The 19,986-nt window shown below is 35.9% G+C and overlaps 1 protein-coding gene across 1 annotated transcript in view; it reads right to left on the reverse strand.

The window, feature by feature from the left end:
- The window catches only part of LOC127865181 (matrix metalloproteinase-2-like), a 77,059-nt gene that overhangs the window by 24,453 nt on the left and 32,620 nt on the right, over positions 1-19,986 (reverse strand). The window contains exon 2 of the mRNA XM_052405152.1: positions 3,701-3,999. Coding sequence (XP_052261112.1) covers positions 3,701-3,999 — 299 coding nt within the window. The remainder of the gene's footprint in view (positions 1-3,700; positions 4,000-19,986) is intronic.

A 19,986-nucleotide genomic window follows, 5' to 3' on the forward strand; every position in this document is an offset into this window, starting at 1 on the left:
AACGTTTCAGTTGAATATACATTCTCCTTATTGATCACGTGATTTTGTCGGCAAAATAAGAGACTATCCGAAGACAAACTTCTCGTGGTTGCATAAAACTATCGAAGCGACTGTCATCGAAAATGCGACAAAGTGGATAATAATGGTACTTCTGTAGCGTTATAAAATGACTTTATTTATAGTATGGGTAACCTTTGTTTATCATACGGTACTTACATATTAACCCATTTATGCCGAGCGTCTAGAAAAAAAGGCCGTGGCAAACAGCGTAGACCCTGATGAGACGCCGCATTATGCGGCGTCTCACCAGGGTCTGCGCCGTTTGCTTAAAGGAATTTCTGTAAGAATCATTCTAAATATAGAAATAAATATATTAGACATCCCTAATTTTGAAAAAAAGTGATCCAATTTAGAAGGATGTGAGAGTCCACTAGGCATAAATGGGTTAATAGTTACATAGTGTGAATACCGGTGAATACCAGAGAATAATGCCAGGAAAAGCGCTCATTCAGGCTGGTCAGTGCCAACCATATGTACAGTTACAGATAATGGCAAGATGCCCATTCATGTGTGCTGTGGTCAGCATCCCATCATGATTAGAGTAATTAAGGGGCCATTGTAGTTGATAAGAAGTTGGCTGGTATGCCCAAACTTCAATTCTGAGGCACCTTCTGCGTTTTTAGTATTTCACAGCTACACAGTGTTTTATTCACTACAAAATCCTGGAAGCACATGCAAAAATTGTTGGAAATCAAGATTTAATACCTTGTGCATAATAAACATTGCGAGGAAATTGTTTGAATTGTTTGATTGGCAAATTTTTTGTTAACTCCCGTAGATTAGTGTTATATCAGTGTTAACTTCAAATAAAATATCTCAAAATGTGACATTTTAGCATGATTAGCAAAACAATGCACACTGTGAGCTTAATCATTACTGCATTGATCTGTGAATAAACTTGTGTTACATTGTTTTTTTTCTAGATATTTTGTTTTGTTTTTATTGCAAATAATACATTTTGAAATTAATAATGTAGCAATATGTCTCAAATGTCATGATTCCAGAACATATTGTTCATACATGTACCTATTTTTTTTATCAATTCTGAATTTTGAAATATTCCATGTATTTTAAATATCTTGAAATTATATATTTTACTGTATTTTAATTAACTTATCAGTCTAAACATATATCATGAGAACATGCAAAACTGATTATAAGAATACATAGTTAAACAATACTTGGAAGCAACTTGAAACCACACCGGCCCTGTGCAGTTTTATGGCCCCTAATTACCCTAACATGCTGAGAGACTGGCCACAGCCCATATGTGACCCATTAGCGTAACTGTAAATATGCTTCTGCCATGCCAGCCTAAATGAGCCCTTTTCGTGGCATAATTCTCTAGACTGATAGTGTTCTTTCTTTGAATGACTCGTTATTATTAGGCTCTGTAGCAGTTTGCGGTTAAACAATGTTCAATGTGTTTATATAAATGGAATAAAACTATAGTTTCGAGGATTTCTAATATCTTACATCATTTAATGAGAAGTATGAAATCATTTCTCACAATGCATAATAACTGCTCTCCTTCAGGCACCTAAAACATTAAAACAACTTTAAGGCGCACAGTTTAAATGGGCTCTTACAGAACAATATACATGTACTGTGATGAAGGGAAGGATATAACCACTTATAAGACAATCTGGACTTGTGAATTTTCTTTCCTCGTGTAAAAATACGTGCAATATAGAAACATGAATGTGCAAGTGAAAGAAATTTAAACAAGAGTGACAGCGGCCCACGGTCGCTCACCTGAGGCTTCAGGGAGCTGAACTGCACTCAGAAATTTCCGAGATGTTTCTGAAACCATTTTCAAACTTCGCCAAAATATCAACTACAGAATTAACATGGTTTTACTGTAAGGAAAAATGCCAAAACAGCATGCGGCAATTTATTTTTAAACGAACGGGAACCATTTTAGAACTGAGTCCAGATATAATTACAACAAGAGGGCCATGATGGCCCTGAATCGCTAACCTGACTAACCAAATACAATCCCAACCCAGATTTCATCAAGATAATCATTCTGACCAAATTTCATAATGATTAGATGAAAACTGTGACCTCTATTGTCTACACAAGGTTTTTCTATTATTTGACCTAGTGACCTAGTTTTTGACCCCAGATGACCCAAATACAATCCCAACCCAGATTTCATCAAGATAAACATTCTGACCAAATTTCATAAAGATTGGATTAAAACTGTGACCTCTACCGTATACACAAACAAATTGTTGACGGTTTTTCTATTATTTGACCTAGTGACCTAGTTTTTGACCTCAGATGACCCAAATACAATCCCAACCCAGATTTCATCAAGATCAACATTCTGACCAAATTTCATAAAGATTGGATGAAAACTGTGACCTCTAATGTCTACACAAGGTTTTTCTATTATTTGACCTAGTTTTTGACCTAGTGATCTAGTTTTTGACCCCAGATGACCCAAATACAATCCCAACCCAGATTTCATCAAGATAAACATTCTGACCAAATTTCATAAAGATTGAATGAAAACTGTGACCTCTACTGTCTACACAAGGTTTTTCTATTATTTGACCTAGTTTTTGACCTAGTTTTTTACCCCAGATTACACAAATACATTCCCAACCCAGATTTCATAAAGATAAAAATTCTGACAAAATTTCATATAGATTGGATGAAAACTGTGACCTCTACTGTTTACACAAACAAATTGTTGACGGACGGACGGACGCACGCACACACGCACACACATACGGACGCCGGACATCACACGGTCACATAAGCTCACCATGTCACTTCGTGACAGGTGAGCTAAAAAAGGTTCTGACCAAGACTCAAATGCGACTTCTATTGTGTTAACAAGGTTTGTCCATAGCCATATAAAAAAGCCATATATTTCGACGAATCATTACCATTTTTTAATTCAGCCGAGCTATCATTTAAACTAATGTCCTGACCAAGTTTCATTATAATTGGACCATAAATGTGACTTCTAGAGTTAACAAGGTTTGTCTATGGCTATTTAAAGAAAAATGCCCCGCCCCTAGTAAACATGTTTTCAGATCGGAACCATTTAAGAACTCACCCAAGATATCATTATATCAAATGTTTAGACCAGGCTTCATGAAGATTGGACCATACATGTGACATCGAGTGTGTTTACATAGCCATATCAGGAAAAATGCCCCACCCCCTGGCCGCCATGATTTTTACAAACCGGAACAATTTTCGAACTCGTCCAAGATATCATTGGAACAAATTTGCTGAGCCAGTTGCATGAAGATCGGACGATAAAGCTGGCATCTAGTCTTAACAATATTTACTATAACCATATAAAGCAAATGCCTCGCCCAAAGGCGGCCTTGGTTTTTAACCAATTGGAACCATTTTTCACTAGCCGAAGAAATGATTGGGAAAAATCTTTTGACCAAGTTTCATTAAAATCGCGCAATCATTGTGGCCTCTAGAGTGTTCACAAGGCAAATGATGACGCCGCACGACGGACAAAAGGTGATCACAAATGTTCTTAATAAACATCATGTGCTTAGGTGAGCTAAAAACGCCCAATGTAGTTAAAATCAAGAAAATATGAAAAATTTATTGTAAATCAGTGTAAAACATTTCTTAATTAAAGCATAAAACTAAAACATACCTATATGTGAGATCATTTTTTTCCCATTTTGTCGGAGAAAGCACGTAACGCCTGTGACGTGTACGATAAAACCCAGACGTCAAGGAATACGACGTTGGTATAGTGCTTTCATCGGGGACCCCGCAACGGGGTTTATTCATTAGTTCTATAGTCCGCCTATCTACAACACCCGTTTCCGTAATGTTTCCGAAACGTTGAAGACGCTTTATTGCGTCAACGTAAGCGTCTTTTGACGTCAGACCAACCGGCCCAACTTCTCTGCTTGCATCTGCAAGGTAGCCAAATTTCCCTAGGTAACCCTGCAAGCAGAGAGAAATAAGAATAACATAACATACGGTAACTATAAATGTTTAACCGTAAAAATAGCATGAAATGAAATGAATTAATTCATGAGAAAGAAGCGTTTGAATGAAGTTCATAACACATTTTTTCATGTTGACCAAGTGGCATAGTTTCTGAACTCGACCGAGGTAACATTTAATGCACATAAAGTGAAACTTCAGCTCTGTTGAGTGTGAATGAATTTTATCTTTTACATAAATGTTAATCATATACAAAAGTTTCATCAACCCTCAGTTTTGGCAATGTTAATCCTATAAGTTACTTTTTCAATTCACATGGAGATCTAATCTAATTTTTACACCTAACCATCCTTGACATAGAAACGAAATCGGTCCTACCAAGTTTCATGTCGATTATGCGATAATTAGGACCTTAAGATTTTAATCTAGGTAAATGTTGTCGCGTCAGGACGCACGACGGACGACGAACAAAGAAAAAAGGCAAAGTAAACATGACCGTGATCACGCTGTGCTCAATTGAGATAATAAAATTTATATACACATTGGCCCAAATCGTTAGAAGCATATTAGTGACAAAAACTAACAACATACAATATTTACCAAATTATGAGATACTGTTTTGATTATTCTCAATTTAAGCAGCGCCCTGTCACCTTTTTTATTTTTTCCTTTATTTCATGTTCGATATAAGCTGTTTTATTGACATACAATAAAACAGGACTCTGAACAAATCAATGAATTAATCAAATGATCAATAAGCAATAACTTAACATTTGGAAACAATGATAATTTAATTCTCTGACCAACAACTGGCCTTAAAAGAACATATTAGCCCCATATCTATGTGCGATTAGCAATTCCATAAATCTGATATCTTCCGATGATGCTGAAAACGCCCTTAAGTTTATAAATAAACTGACAGTGATGGACATTCTCATAATCTCGCTCGGATTATCTCACTGATAAAGCAAACAGATTTCATCCAATCTAACAGATTCCAAACTGATACAAAAAACGAACAAAACATATACAGAGAAGTTCATACAGCTGGCGGATTTTGGCTTTGTTTATTCTCTAAATCAAGTGATGCGGGTACGATGTTAAACTCTTTGTGTTTGTAATAACCTATCGCACATTGAACGTTACAAGTATCAGTCGAGTATACAATGAAAACAATGCTCTCAAATCTCGCTGTCAATTAATGGGAAATAACTCCGAAAAAAATGTCATTTGCTGTCACGGTTGGTGTCCCATGAGAAGTATTGATTGTTGGATAGACAGACGACGTCAAATGTTACCGCAAAGGCGTAGTTCTTTTTTTTGTTATACATAAAGCCGAATGCCAAATTTTATAATGGTATATGTGCAAAATATTCAGTTATTTTATAGTAACGAGTAATAGTATACAGAGCATACGATATAATTAGAATACGGTTAGCGCTTTAAAATACGTCGACGCATTAAGTACATGTATAAACGTTAATCGAATATGAATATAAACACATATGGTCGTTGAGGTCCATAGAATAAAACAATCAATATCATGATACGCACGTAACGATAAATGAATGAATTCGTAACAGTGCTCATCGGTTCCTTCACACAAGCGCATTAACAATATTGAAGCTGGAGCGTGCAAAATCAACACAGTTGGGTACCTAATTTTAAAATTTGCAGAGACTCTTTTAACTTTGAAAATATTGCGACACGCAGCAACATGTGAACATCAATTTGTTTCTCGGAGCACCGTCGTAAAACGTGATTTACAAACCACAACTGACAAATTAATGAACACGTTCCTCAAAATGGGGGGGGGGAGGCACTGAATATGGATCAGCAATAAAAGAGAACGCGTATAAATGAAAAATTCAATTCAATCTCGAAATGGTTATTCCTAATAGCCTTAAGGTCGAATATTTTGGGAAACGACTTGTCTGTTTACGACAGTTATTGTTCCAGACAGGAAAGCCATGGTTATTTGCCAGACATATCGGAGCCGTTATGATGTCTTCCATAAAAGTAAGTTCAACCTTGCTAAATACGCTCGCATGTAGTCCATAAATCTTCAAATGGCCTCAGCCAAATTCGGCAACATAAACGTCCACGTTGATATAAAATGAGTCGTGTTCTGAGAAAACTGGGCATAATGCATGTGCGTAAAGTGTCGTCCCAGATTAGCCTGTGCAGTACGCACAGGCTAATCAGAGACGACACTTTCCGCTTGCATGATATTTTCTGTTTAAAGAAAGTCTCTTCTTAGCAAAATTCTAGTTTAAGCGGATAGTGTCGTCCCTGATTAGCCTGTGCGGACTGCACAGGCTAATCTGGATCGACACTTTATGCAAATGCATTAAACCACCTTTTCACAGAGCACGGCCCAAATGAACATGTTGCATACTCGACAGAGTTAAAACTTGGGTAAAGCATGAATTGGTTAAGGAAACAGTTGCCTATCTTTGTACAATATATGGAGTTTGTAATATTTTTTTTCGGGTTACACAATTAATATAAGTTTGGCAATCTAATTCGTTGAAATAAAAATGCGCCTTTATTCCTATATTCGTAATTTAGAGAATAGCTGAACTGGTAAATCTACAAGTTCCAAAATCGGACAAGTTCGAAAGATCGGCAATTTAGTTCTTTGGAGGGAATATTTGCCTATGCTAATCTACACATCAGATGGATGATTGATGAACTTTTAGTTAATATCTGTCTAGACACGGTGGACCTATAGCCGAAACACTAAGTGACTAATAAAGGTTTCAGAGTACACGATCTGTAAACTGTACATTCAGACATCCGACTACTGTCCATGCTACGTAAGAAAATCTGGGAAACACGGAATATGATGCATTTCGCCATGTTTTTAGCGATACAAATATACCATGATTATCTTCAGGACCGATAAAAAAGTACGTAATAATGTATAAAACTGGATATTGCATAATAGTTTAATGATCTTGCACGTAGTAAGGGTGCCAAGAACAACAGACTCATACAAAATTCTTATCAGTAATTAAAATAACGCATCAAATACGAAAATGCAATAATAGCCAGAGTGAGTCATTATTTTTCAATAATTATACCAAAACTTAGACACAAACATCATTTCGCTGGTAAGACCGCCATGTTACAATGCTACATTGAACTAAAACTATGAATAAACGTCATAATAAAACGACTGCTCCATGCCAAGAGGCATAAAAAGTCATTCATTATCAACAAGTAGCAAATATAACGCTACCGCTCCAGATCATTTTGGTCCCTTGCGCGCTGGGGGAGGCAGTAAAATGCCTAACAATATTCAAAACAGTTCCGTGCAATAATGGTGTATTGAATTATTTTGCAGACATAAGTTGCCCTGAAAATCACATCAAGATCTAGTTCTGATCTAAATTGTTGCCTGAACATTTCACAATACTTTAATCAAGAAGATCCTGGTGTTTCTGGAATGCTCACGTGAACAACGTAAGCTCAGATGTTAAATGCTCGAAACCCGTGATTTGGGAGTTCGTTTGACTATAGGGACACACATTTGACAAACTTCGTAGAGAACCATTATACGTTGCTAAGAAACAATCCTGACACCTCTCCGCATTCTCATTATAGAGATTTTTACGTTATTTACCATAAAACACTCTACACTCCTGGTAGTCCCGAGGAAGGGCATGCTTTGACCACAGAGGCAGTCGCACGATAACATCTACTAGGTGTGTTGGTTCAGTGATTAAACTTGATAAGGTTATAGGTTTTATTTCAGAATACATTAGGCTTGAAGCCCATGATTATACATAGGGATCTGCCAGTCATGATCAATGTACCTATGAAGTTTCATGATCCAAGGCCTAATTATTCTTGAGTTATCATCAAGAAACCATTTTACTGTTTCGAGTCACTGTGACCTTGACCTTTGACCTAGTGACCTTAAAATCAATAGGGGTCATCTGCCAGTCATGATCAATGTACCTATGAAGTTTCATGATCCTAGGCGTACGCATTCTTGAGTTATCATCCGGAAACCATTTTACTAATTCGAGTCACTGTGACCTTGACCTTTGACCTAGTGACCTGAAAATCAATAGGGGTCATCTGCCAGTCATGATCAATGTACCTATGAAGTTTCATGATCCTAGGCGTAAGCATTCTTGAGTTATCATCCGGATACCATTTTACTATTTTGTCACTGTGACCTTGACCTTTGACCTAGTGACCTGAAAATCAATAGGAGCCGTCTGCCAGTCATGATCAATGTACCTATGAATTTTTATGATCCTAGGCCTAAGCGTTCTTGAGTTATCATCCGGAAACCATCTGGTGGACGGACCGACCGACCGACGGACCGAAGGACGGACCGACCGACATGTGAAAACAATATACCCCCTCTTCTTCGAAGAGAGGCATAGTAAGATCACATTGGAGTGGCCAGTATTCACCAAGTGTAAGATTGAATAAAACTGTATAGAGGACTTCTAGAGAATACTTTTTACCAAATAAAAAAGGCGGCTAGGACTTTGCGGTTTCAAAAATATTTGTACATGTATTTCTAATATAAATCCATGTACAACTGGTGACCCTCGTACCGGGCCAGTTTTAGCCTCTTCTGTTAACCATTTGAACCAACCGTTTTAGATAAATATAATTTCTGATTCTTAATATGAAGACGTTGCGCTTTGCGGTTTTAGATAAGATTATTTTTGAAAAGGTTATCCGAACGCTTATTTAAAAATGGTGATCCCGCGGGGCCAAAATTTGGATACCTGATCCATAATTTGAACAAACTTTGTAGAGGACCATTATGGAATGCTACATACCAATTTTATAACCTCAGAGCCTTGCGTACATCAACTTGCGTTGACATTTCGAATCATGGAGGCATAAAAAAATAGTTCAACATATGCTATAAAAACTCATGAGATTCATCACAGTTTGAGGTCAGGTTTGTTTTCATTCCCTCGGCGCACCAGTTTTGTTGTAACCCGTGCACCGGGCATGTCTGTATTATACGGTTCATAAGCGTCTAATTGACACTGATTTGATGTTAACGCCTGCAGATAAATATAAAGCACCTGAACAATCCATATGATCTTACGTAGCCATTTACAACACCAGGATGGTACGCAGACTCAAGTCTGAGGTTACTGACTTTTTATTCTACAAAACGCGCTTACAATCTTGTATAGTTATGTACAAGGTCTAACAGACAATATGAATGTACACGAATGTGCTGAAGTACACGATGCACTATACATGGTAATCAACAATCAAATAATATTCTACCAGACGATGTCTGATCAATACATATCGATGTTTCATACAGCCGGTAATTCATCATGCATTGCTGTATCGATTCCAGTAACTGCGGTATTTGAGATTTAAATGTCAGAAATTGGCTATTGCATGATAAACATGCAAACAGTTACTTCTGCTTCCACCTCATTTACCTCACCGCAATGATTGCAATTATTTGCCATATTCAACACTACCACCACCGCCACCATCTGCCTCATCAGACCGTTTTTATCACCACTTTCATACTAGTTATTATCGCTTGTCACCACTAACATCAACACAACTAGTTATTATCGCTTGTCACCACTAACATAAACACAACTAGTTATTATCGCTTGTCACCACTAACATCAACACAACTAGTTATTATCGCTTGTCACCACTAACATCAACACAACAATCGTCATAATAATCTTAACCACCGCCATCATGATATCATAATAATCACCACCAAAACTACATTTTGGTTCGTGTTTTTTTATGACCCAAAGGGTGACATCAACAAAGCAATACACAAACCACATGTACAACAATTTTATGTTCTCTACTTCTCTTTTACAGCTTGATGAATTTCACAGTTGAATGACCTCACTACTGTTAAAATGAATGTAATATGGCATCTTTTGCTGCGACCAGTTTCGGCTGAACAATTTTTGTCTGTTTTATTTATGTTTTTCACTATAATATATTTAGTCCCGCATATTGATAGTATTGAACTGCTCTTGAACGAACCTGTGTTCAAACTTTTTCAGCTGAATACGGTATAGTGGAAATAATAATTCTGGAAGGAGTTTTGGCTGAAACAAATGTCGGCTGAATATCGGCGATTAAGTAATTTTTACGCGTTGAAGAATAAAAATCAAATATGTCTGTGTATATTCTGTTAATAGTTTATTATTTCAGTTTATAATTTCATCTTTAGAATAACTTATGTAATGCACTTTTAAATATGTGAGTGCCAAAATGTCAAGAGCGCGCGAGCTATAATAACCAACATCCTTTACAAAATTGCGTACGCTCATATTAATTAACAAGAAAGTGCGCTTGAAAACGTATAACTGCGGAACTCGCAGCTGATCACTTGAAAACACTGATTATTTTACCATAACAGATCTTTAAAAAAACATGTTTAATGATCAACATCATGGAATGATGGTCTATGTATGTCATAGCTCGGTTTCGCTGCGGCGTGAGGTGTTGTAATGAAGAAGCTGAGTTCTCGGCACAGTAAGGCGGAGGCTGCAACTGGAACATGTGCTAACATATGATATTTGTTATAATTAACACATATGTTTATATAACATTAATTAGCCAAGAAAGTTATGTTTCAATCCCGTTTTGAAGCGAAACATTACGTCTCAGATCTACATGCGCCGTAAACCCGTAAATGAGCGCACTCATTTTGTGTATACTCTATATGAGCGAACGCATTTCATGCTTATTGTATAATTATGAGCTCACTAACTGTGTGTATTCTGTATATGCGCACACTAATTTTGTGTATACTCACTTTATATTCGATCACTTATTGTGTATACTTTTTATGAGCGCAATTATTTTGAGTATACTGTATATGCGCTAACTAATTTTGTGCATACTTTATATGAGCTCACTTATCTTATGTATACTGTATATGAGCTCACTTACTTTATGCATTCTGCACATGAGCTCACTATTGTAATAGTGTGTTTACTTCAAATGAGCTCACTCACTTTGTTTGTACTGTATACGAGCTCACTAATTGTGTGTATACTGTATATGAGCTAACTAATTTTGTGTGTACAGTATATGAGCTCACGTATTGTGTGCATACTGTATATGTGCGCACAGTTTTTGTGTATACTCACTGTATACGCGTTAACTCATTGTGTATATACTGTATATGAGAACTTAAATTACATGTATGTATAAACTGTTTATGCGCCAACATACTGTGTATACTGTATATGTGCTCACCAAGTTATGTGTACTGTATAATCAAGCTCACTAATTGTGTGCATACTGTGTATGCGCCAACATATTTTGTGTTTCATTCATTTTGTGCATATAATGATATAGTTTATTCGCTTACTAATTGTAGGTATATTCACTGTATATGCGCTCACTAATTTTGTGTATACTGTATATGAGCTCACTAATGTTGTGCAATGTATTTGTCCGAAATTTGGAACAAAACTTAGAATTGAAAAAAATGTTGATGGCAGTACTGTTTTGACTATGGCAACTGCATGGTTATAAGAGTTGGAATGATCGTTAACCATAAACTATTGAGATAAACAAGAGAGCCTGAAAGGCCCAATGTCGCTCGGCCAAATGTCGCTCACCTGAGATACAAAGGAACTGACCTCTATGTGCAGCCCAATATATCATAAGTCAGAACAAATGTTCTGTACAAGTTTTATGACGAGTGAACTACAAATGTAACTTTGAGAATGCTTACACGATTTTACTATAGCCATATAAGGAAAACTTTCCCGCCACCTGGCGGCCATGTTTATAACAAACCGGGACGATTTTCGAACACATCCAAGATATCATTAAAACAAATGTTTCGACCAAGTTTTCGTGAAGATTGGACAATAAATGTGAATTTTAGAGTGTTCACAAGTTTTTACTTTAGCCATATATGGAAAATGCCTTGAACCCTGGCAAACATGTTCTTCAACCAACCACAACCATTTTTAACTAGTCCATGATATCAAAGGCACAACTCTTCTGACCAAATTTCATAAAGATATGACAATTAATGCGGCCTCTAGAGTGTTAACAAATTTTGATGCCGCACGCAGCATGACGAAAAAAGGCGACCCCAAAGGCTCACCAATAACACATTGTGCTTAGGTGAGCAAAAAAAAACAACAAAACTTAGAATAAAAAATGTTTACAATGTCAACAAATGGCCGACCGTTTTATATTAACTGCTAGGTGAGTTGCGTTTGTTGTTATTAGAGACACACGAAAACAAACGTCGATATTATTTCGGATGTTTAAATAGTTTTATTTGTCTAAAGTTGGAAAACATTCAAAGAGTTTGTAATTGATAACGGTAATGCAATTAATATGTAGTTTGCTTCGCGATAGGAAATGTGGTGGGTTTTATCTGTAATTACGAACCATCTTTGCCTAGTTATAAGAATAGGTTTGAACTTATGAGATTGCACTAAACCGTAAATCGGACAATAATAGCTAATAAACCCCTGGCACTATTATTAGTTTGGATTTGTTCAACAACTGTGAGATTTACTCATCTAATAAACAGTCTCATTTCAATAACTAACCTCAATGATAAAAGCAAAGCATGTCAAAAGGGGACGTTTGGAAGTTTGTAATGTGTTGGCAGTTTGCGGAAACCTGTACGTCAAAGAGCAGTCAGAACTATATCGAACAGATGATACGAGTGTCGTCAGGGCTGGCATCGCAATTCTGCGTGGAATTGTGATCGTAATATGTTGCAGTCACTCTAGAATTTCGAGTTTCACCAGCTGTGTAAATGTGGAGTAGCAGTAATTAACCAAGGACATAACCAAACAAGAGGACCAACATACCCCGAGGCGCTCACCATAGCCACAAAGATGTAAACTGTTGTAATCAGTTCATCGGTAACATCACATCTGTTTTATAATATTCCTAGCAAGGTTCATTATGAGTGGGTTCAACATATGATTTATAGAAGGTTTAAATTGTGTTATTATAGCCACGGACAATTGTCTCTCCTCATGGTAGCCATGCTTTTTTGGCATTATTTTTTCGTACCCAAAATTTTCGTACCCAAAATTTTGTTTTAACATAACTTCTCCATTTATTTACCAATTTACCTCAAATTAATACTGAACTTCTCTTAAAACAACACGGTCTATCTCGACCATCCATGTCCACATTACCCACCCCGGGGCCACACCAACATAGGCCTTGGGTGGAGGCCTTGTCCACCCAAAATTGCCTTTTAATATAACATCTATGCGGCGTGGGGATAAGCGTCGGCCTTTGCCGCACCAATTCTAGTTTCAACTTGTTATGGTCGCATGCATAAAACATTTGACATTGCCAGTATTTTACCATAGGTACACATTTATAAATTATTAAAATTCGAATAGAAAGCATCATTACATTCTATATCGGTGCACTATTATTTATAAAATAGTTTGTAATAACGGTTATACACATCCGCACAACCGATAAAACAAAAATAGCTCAATTATATGACACACTGATCACGGGAGCACGATTGCCTATTTTTGTAAACACGCAACGGTCTGCGATCAATCGAAGATTAAATTGACAGTCAGACGCAGGTTACATGGCAAAAGGTAAAAACATTTCTCCAATTTGTCTGAAATTACCGGCGAAACAAACACTCCATCCATTTGCTATATTCGCGATCGTTATTGCAACTCATCATACGTCCGCAGTCTGGAGATTCAGTGTCGAATGATGCCATTTGAAGAAAACGCGCCAATCGCCTTGAGACTTATTTAGGCAGAAAATAATACGGGACGTTGTTTCTTTCTATGGATGCCGTTTTGCTTTCGAAACGTCTGATTTCCAGTTCGTTATTTGACATGGTATCGGCATTGTAGTGTTTTTTGTCAATATGTTAATTGACACATTGTTGATGAGTATCATGAATTATCATGAAAAACAAAACCCATGACAGGTAACAGACCAGGAGTGTTTTCAAGAAATAATGCTTGAGAAAATGAGTTATTTAGGTAAACAAGTCGATATATATCGAGTTATCAAACATCTTTCGTACGTTATACACGTAAAGTACTGGATTAAAAAGAAACCACCACAACCCTTATTTTATAGTGTCTTAGAATATTCGAGAACTGAATTTTAATTCGCTTGAAAGATTCTTTTGTATATTTACAACAGAAACTTAACTGTGGAAGCGTCTCGAAAATTCAATAAATTACATAAAAAGACATTTAATTGTTTCTATCATCCCACATGGGGCATTTATATTTCTGTGTTTTTTTGTCTTAAGGGGTGTTGCGGCAGTTTATTTAACCGAGGATATATTTATAGCAACACCGATGCTATTATCACAACCCAATAATTTTGTTATCAGAATCATAACAAATTAATGACCGAGTAGGTTCATAATAGGTACTCAGTGGTTCGATCCCAGGTGCGGTTAACTTTTTTTTATTCTTTTTTTCTTTCTTTTATTTCATTCTTGTTTTATTCCTTGAGCTCTTTAGTCCTGTTGTTTACATTAATCAATTTAAAGTATTTAATCAGAAACTTTAAAACATGCCGAAATCTGTCAACAAGTCCCTGTTATTGATGATTAAAGGGGCCTTTTCACAGATTTCGTCATTTTTTTAACTTATTCATTAAATGCTTTATATCGATAAATGTAAACATTGGATCGTAAAAGCTCCAGTAAAAAATCAAGAATAAAATTTAAAAAAGGAATAGAACATTTCCCGGACCAGGTTTCGAACCAGTGACCCCTGGAGTCCTGCCAGAGTCCTGAAGTAAAAACGCTTTAGCCAACTGAGCTATTCCGCCGAGTACACATACGTGCCGTATTTTATACCTTATATAAGCAATCTTCGTAGTTTCACAAAATTTAACGACAAAAACAGAACTCTCCAAATTATTCAATCGTTTCGCGTTGCAACGCTTTATAATTTTTAGGTTTTAAAATCGTCAAAAGATGCATATAATGGCTATATTAGACCATGGTAAATGTTCAGTATTACTGTTTCCTCACAAATATCATAGCTAAAACGAAAATGTGTGATTCTGAAACAATTTTTTCGGCGTAAGCTGTATTAAGCCAGCTTTTCACCCTGACTTGACCTTTGTAAGTGTCCAATAATACTCAAATAAAATTTCCCGCGGCTAGGTACGAATGAATACACTTCATTTATTCCATTGGCTGATTTGAGTATAACACCAGAACATTGGAAACATATCCGCGTCTTTGTAACACTGTTTTACTGCATGAAATTTTTTTATCTCTAATGAAAAGGCTCAATAGATAGAACAGTTTTACAATCAATTTTCCAAATAAATACAGTTTGTGCGTTCACCTTTTATTTTCAGAGAATTACCAGCGCAAAAGCGGCCATTTGTGAAAGTCAGAGTTTATATACAGTTCATCACCGGAGTTCGCAGAAGGGGTTGCGATCATTGTGTTACACCGGTCTTACTGACAATAACGTAGTGACTGTAATGCATTGCATTCAATCCGCAAGGTATCAAGGTCAGTTTGCGGTCAGTTGCAGAAATCTTTATATAAACGCCGTCTCGTAAACTTTGTGCACTTGAAGTCTGTTTTGAACAGAAAGATACTAAATAAAGATATTCGGCGATATTATTGTGGTATGTCAATCATCGATTTTTAATATGGTTTCAACATTTGCATGATAAGGACCAATTTTGATAAAATTAATTAGAAATTTTTATCCATTTAGACCAGTTTATTAAGCATGAGCACAATAATTCACTATACTATAATTATTCAATTAAATAAGATTCGAGTATTGCCGGCTGACCTATATGCACTCGTTTATTTTCATGTTGTGTTTTTCTATTCTGTAAATATAGATATCTGAGCAATAATATCACATAAAGCAAAATAAGCCACGAAATCTGGCGCAACACCCCGTAATTGATTTGCTTATGATGTAGCTAAGAACTGGGCAGAAAAAAGGCATCCGCTACTTTTTATCTCATGGAGATAACTTTTGATCGTTCATAAACATCGACCACAATCAACGCCGTATATCTTTTTTTAAAGATATTTCTTGTTTCAATTTTGTCAATTTACCAAAGCGTGAAAAGATCCCTTTAAGGTCGAGTTTGATACTGTATGGTCTTATGTTTGTGATTAAATATTGTATTAGTGTTGTTGTTTTTTAGTAAGCCGTTGTGATCCCAATTAAGATTGTAAACTATATATAATTTTTTGCATATCTCTAACAGTCTATGTACCGGTACTTGGGTTTCGCCTAATTGCTGTATTGTATGAAATTTGACACAGACGGTAGGGATAGTTAAACAAAAAAATCTCTGTTAAAAGTACGGTGACCCCCTTTTTTTATTTTTGTTTAATGATAACAATACGTAGATGAACATATTTGAGCAGTTTCGCAAAAAGTTATTAGATAGAACTTTTTTAAATTCCATTTTTGTGGTTAAAATAGTAAAAAATTAATGTTTTTTTGGGTGACATAAACATTTTAAAAATTAAATTACTTCAAATTTAACTTGTGTTCTCCATTTTTTTGGTTGTTTGTGTTTTAATTAAATGGTATATGATATATATTAGCTTATATAATATCTACATGTTGCCAATTTCATAGGTTATTAATCATTTTTATGCAATTAGAGATTTTTCAGTTTTAATGAAAAAGTACATGTTATATTATGGTGAATAAAATCAAAACAAGGCCGGTGACCCTATGTTTTTATTTCATTTTTCATATAGTATTTGTATGTAGTACTTGAATAAAAATTTTGAGCAAAAGTTATTAGATGGAAAAAAATCAGCAAAACTGCAGCAACACCCCTTAAATATAATGCAATATTCCTCAACACGCATGCCTGACAATAACCATATACCGTTAAAGGGGCCTTTTCACAGATTTTGGCATTTTTTAACTTATTCATTAAATGCTTTATATTGATAAATGTAAACATTGGATCGTAAAAGCTCCAGTAAAAAATCAAGAATAAAATTAAAAAAAGGAAAAGAACATTGCCCGGAGCAGGTTTCGAACCAGTGACCCCTGGTGTCCTGCCAGAGTCCTGAAGTAAAAACGCTTTAGCCTACTGAGCTATTCCGCCGAGTACACATCCTTGACGTATTTTATACCTTATATAAACAATCTTCGTAGTTTCACAAAATTTAACGAACTCTCCAAATTATTCAATCGTTTCGCGTTGCAACGCTTAATAATTTTTAGGTTTTAAAATCGTCAAAAGATGCATATAATGGCTATATTAGACCATGGTAAATGTTCAGTATTACTGTTTCCTCACAAATATCATAACTAAAACGAAAATTTGCGAATCTGAAACAACTTTTTTCAATTTTGTCAATTTACCAAAGCGTGAAAAGATCCCTTTAATGTCCCAGAGGAAATAAAACGCTTATAACCGTTGAGCGAATCATGAACGATGACCTCTATAACAATACAAGACCACAGACAAATAGAATCATGTCGCTGTAATATAATATTATAATGTTGATGAATGAAAAGTGCACTTTAGATCATTTCTGATTTTATTTCATAATATACACAGCATGTGGAGTGATGACATGAAGTATAAGATGCCATTCTGAGCATATTGACCGCGCTCTGTGAAAAAGGGGTTTTAAGCAAGTGCGTTAAGTGCGCACAGGCTATTCATAGACGACACTTTCCGCTTTTATCGTTCACAGAAAGTCTCTTCTAAGCAAAAATCAAGTTTAGGCAGAAAGTGTCGTCCCTAAAAAGCCTGTGCGAACTGCACAGGCAAATCTGGAACGACACTTTACGCACATGTATTAAACCCCCTTTTCACAGAGCACGGCTCATAATTATGTAATCATGGCCGCTTTAATAATGTTGTACAGATCTACATCACGCCAAGGCATGGTATATTTGTTAGAGAGTCACTGGGAAATCGCATTCAACCAGCAAAATTTTTCTCGGATATGCTCAACTGTACCGCAGCCTCATACCATAATGCTCTGTCCCAGTACTATCGGTCTACACAAACAAGCGAACATATACACGAATAATAACTATAACTGTGCTTCAACATAATGAAGTAATCTGCGCTTATATCACGCGCCAACTTAAACACCGTGTATATAATCAAAGTACTGACAGTACTGGTGTGACGATGCTTTTGAAGAGGATGGATATAAAAGCATCAATTTAAGTTTATATACATCACCACAATTGTGTATGTCGATACGAAAATTTTGCGTACGAAAAAAAATTTGGTCACGAAATAACTTAATTTGGGTACCAAAAAAAATGGGAACGAAACAAAATGTGGGTACGAAAAAAAATTGGGAATGAAAGAATTGGGTTTGAAAAATTTTGGGTTCGAAAAAAATGAGAATGCGGGAAAGTAGTACCCGTGGGGAATTTGACCCATTCAGCGAAACTGGGATGCGGGTTACGTTATCGATCAAATATAACAAGAAATATCTTTAAAAAGATATTCGACGTGTATTTTCTGTACCGCTTATCTTAAAAAAACGATATGTTAACTTACAGTAAAATGTTTGTGGGTTATAACATTACGTTACGTAACAGATATATTCAAAACTTGACATGCTCTTTAATTACACCATGCTCTTAAATTTCACATGTATATCATACCAAACTTTATATTTCGTTGTTTCCTTTCCTAAGTTCATGATGGTTTGATTACGGACGTGATTTCACATGCTCATGTGCATGGACATAAAAAATTTCTCTTATGATAATTGTTTTTCTCTAATTCAGTAAGCTTAGGCACGTTTGTTCGTTAAGTATGGCAATAATTTCATGATGATTCCTGAAAGAAGGTTTGAGCACATAGTCAAATACGACTTGAATACGTGAGTTCGCCCATGAACACAGTCATGGTAAGGTTAACTAAATCTCCGCGATATGACCTAATATGTGTTTAAAACAGAAAACAATATCCAACAAACGAATGAATTATCAAACAAAGTGTGTGCACTGATGTGCCTCTGTAATTTCTGTTTGAAAAGTTTATTAAATATGCAAAATGAGAGAGCACGCACAAGAGCGAGTTTCATAGATGTTTCGAGGCTGTTTTCTGTTTGTATACCATACTCGCTTTAACGTTTACAAATGGCAGGTTCGAAATATTTCGTTATCTTTGCACTCATGATCGCATTAAACGTTACTTTTACACGTTTTCATTCGCAATTTATTTACAGAATCACGACAAATGTCAAATACAATACAGAAAATGCACAGATGTTTCATTGATCTATAAACATATAATGGATTGAATATAACTGATTTTAAATTAACGTTTTCAAACTATTATTCTTTGTCCCACAATATGCAGTCCTATTTATAGCTGAGCTTCCTTAACCTTTTATCAATGATAATCAGCGAGGTATGCCGATTAGAAAAATCGAGCTATCTCAATCGGACTGGCTCGGTCTTTTACATAGGTCGCCATTGTGAAGAATTTGTTCATGGTATGATAACTTAGACGAGCCGCTTCGTAGCATCGTCAAAAAGTCTCTGCGAACGCCTTCACAACAGATAATATTCAAACTACTGCAACTCTTGTTCAATCAAAACGTCGGATGGGTGCCTATGGATTTGATGAACGGGAGAAGCATTCCTATTTAAATAATGGCTTAATTTGCGATTCTTATGGGAATATATTGGGTGTTATATGACTACATGTATAACACAACAATTCGAAACCAGGGCGAACTCGCGAGGTATCTCTTTGATAGTGGCTGCTGACGGTTTACCGGATAATTCCACGCGAGGTATCTTTTTGATAGTGGCTGCTGACGGTTAACCAGATAATTCCAGTTTTTTGCCTCCTCGTGAAGGGAACAAATGTTTTGTATTACCTTATCTTGATAAGCCTTATCAGCTTGAGTTTTTTTAAAGGCAGTTACAAGTTAAGAAAAATAAAAATAACATAAAAAGGGTTATTGTACCATCTATAACATCATTTAATTCAAAATGGCATCTAGATCTC

This window comes from Dreissena polymorpha, chromosome 1, assembly GCF_020536995.1.
Source record: "Dreissena polymorpha isolate Duluth1 chromosome 1, UMN_Dpol_1.0, whole genome shotgun sequence".
Taxonomy (NCBI): domain Eukaryota; kingdom Metazoa; phylum Mollusca; class Bivalvia; order Myida; family Dreissenidae; genus Dreissena; species Dreissena polymorpha.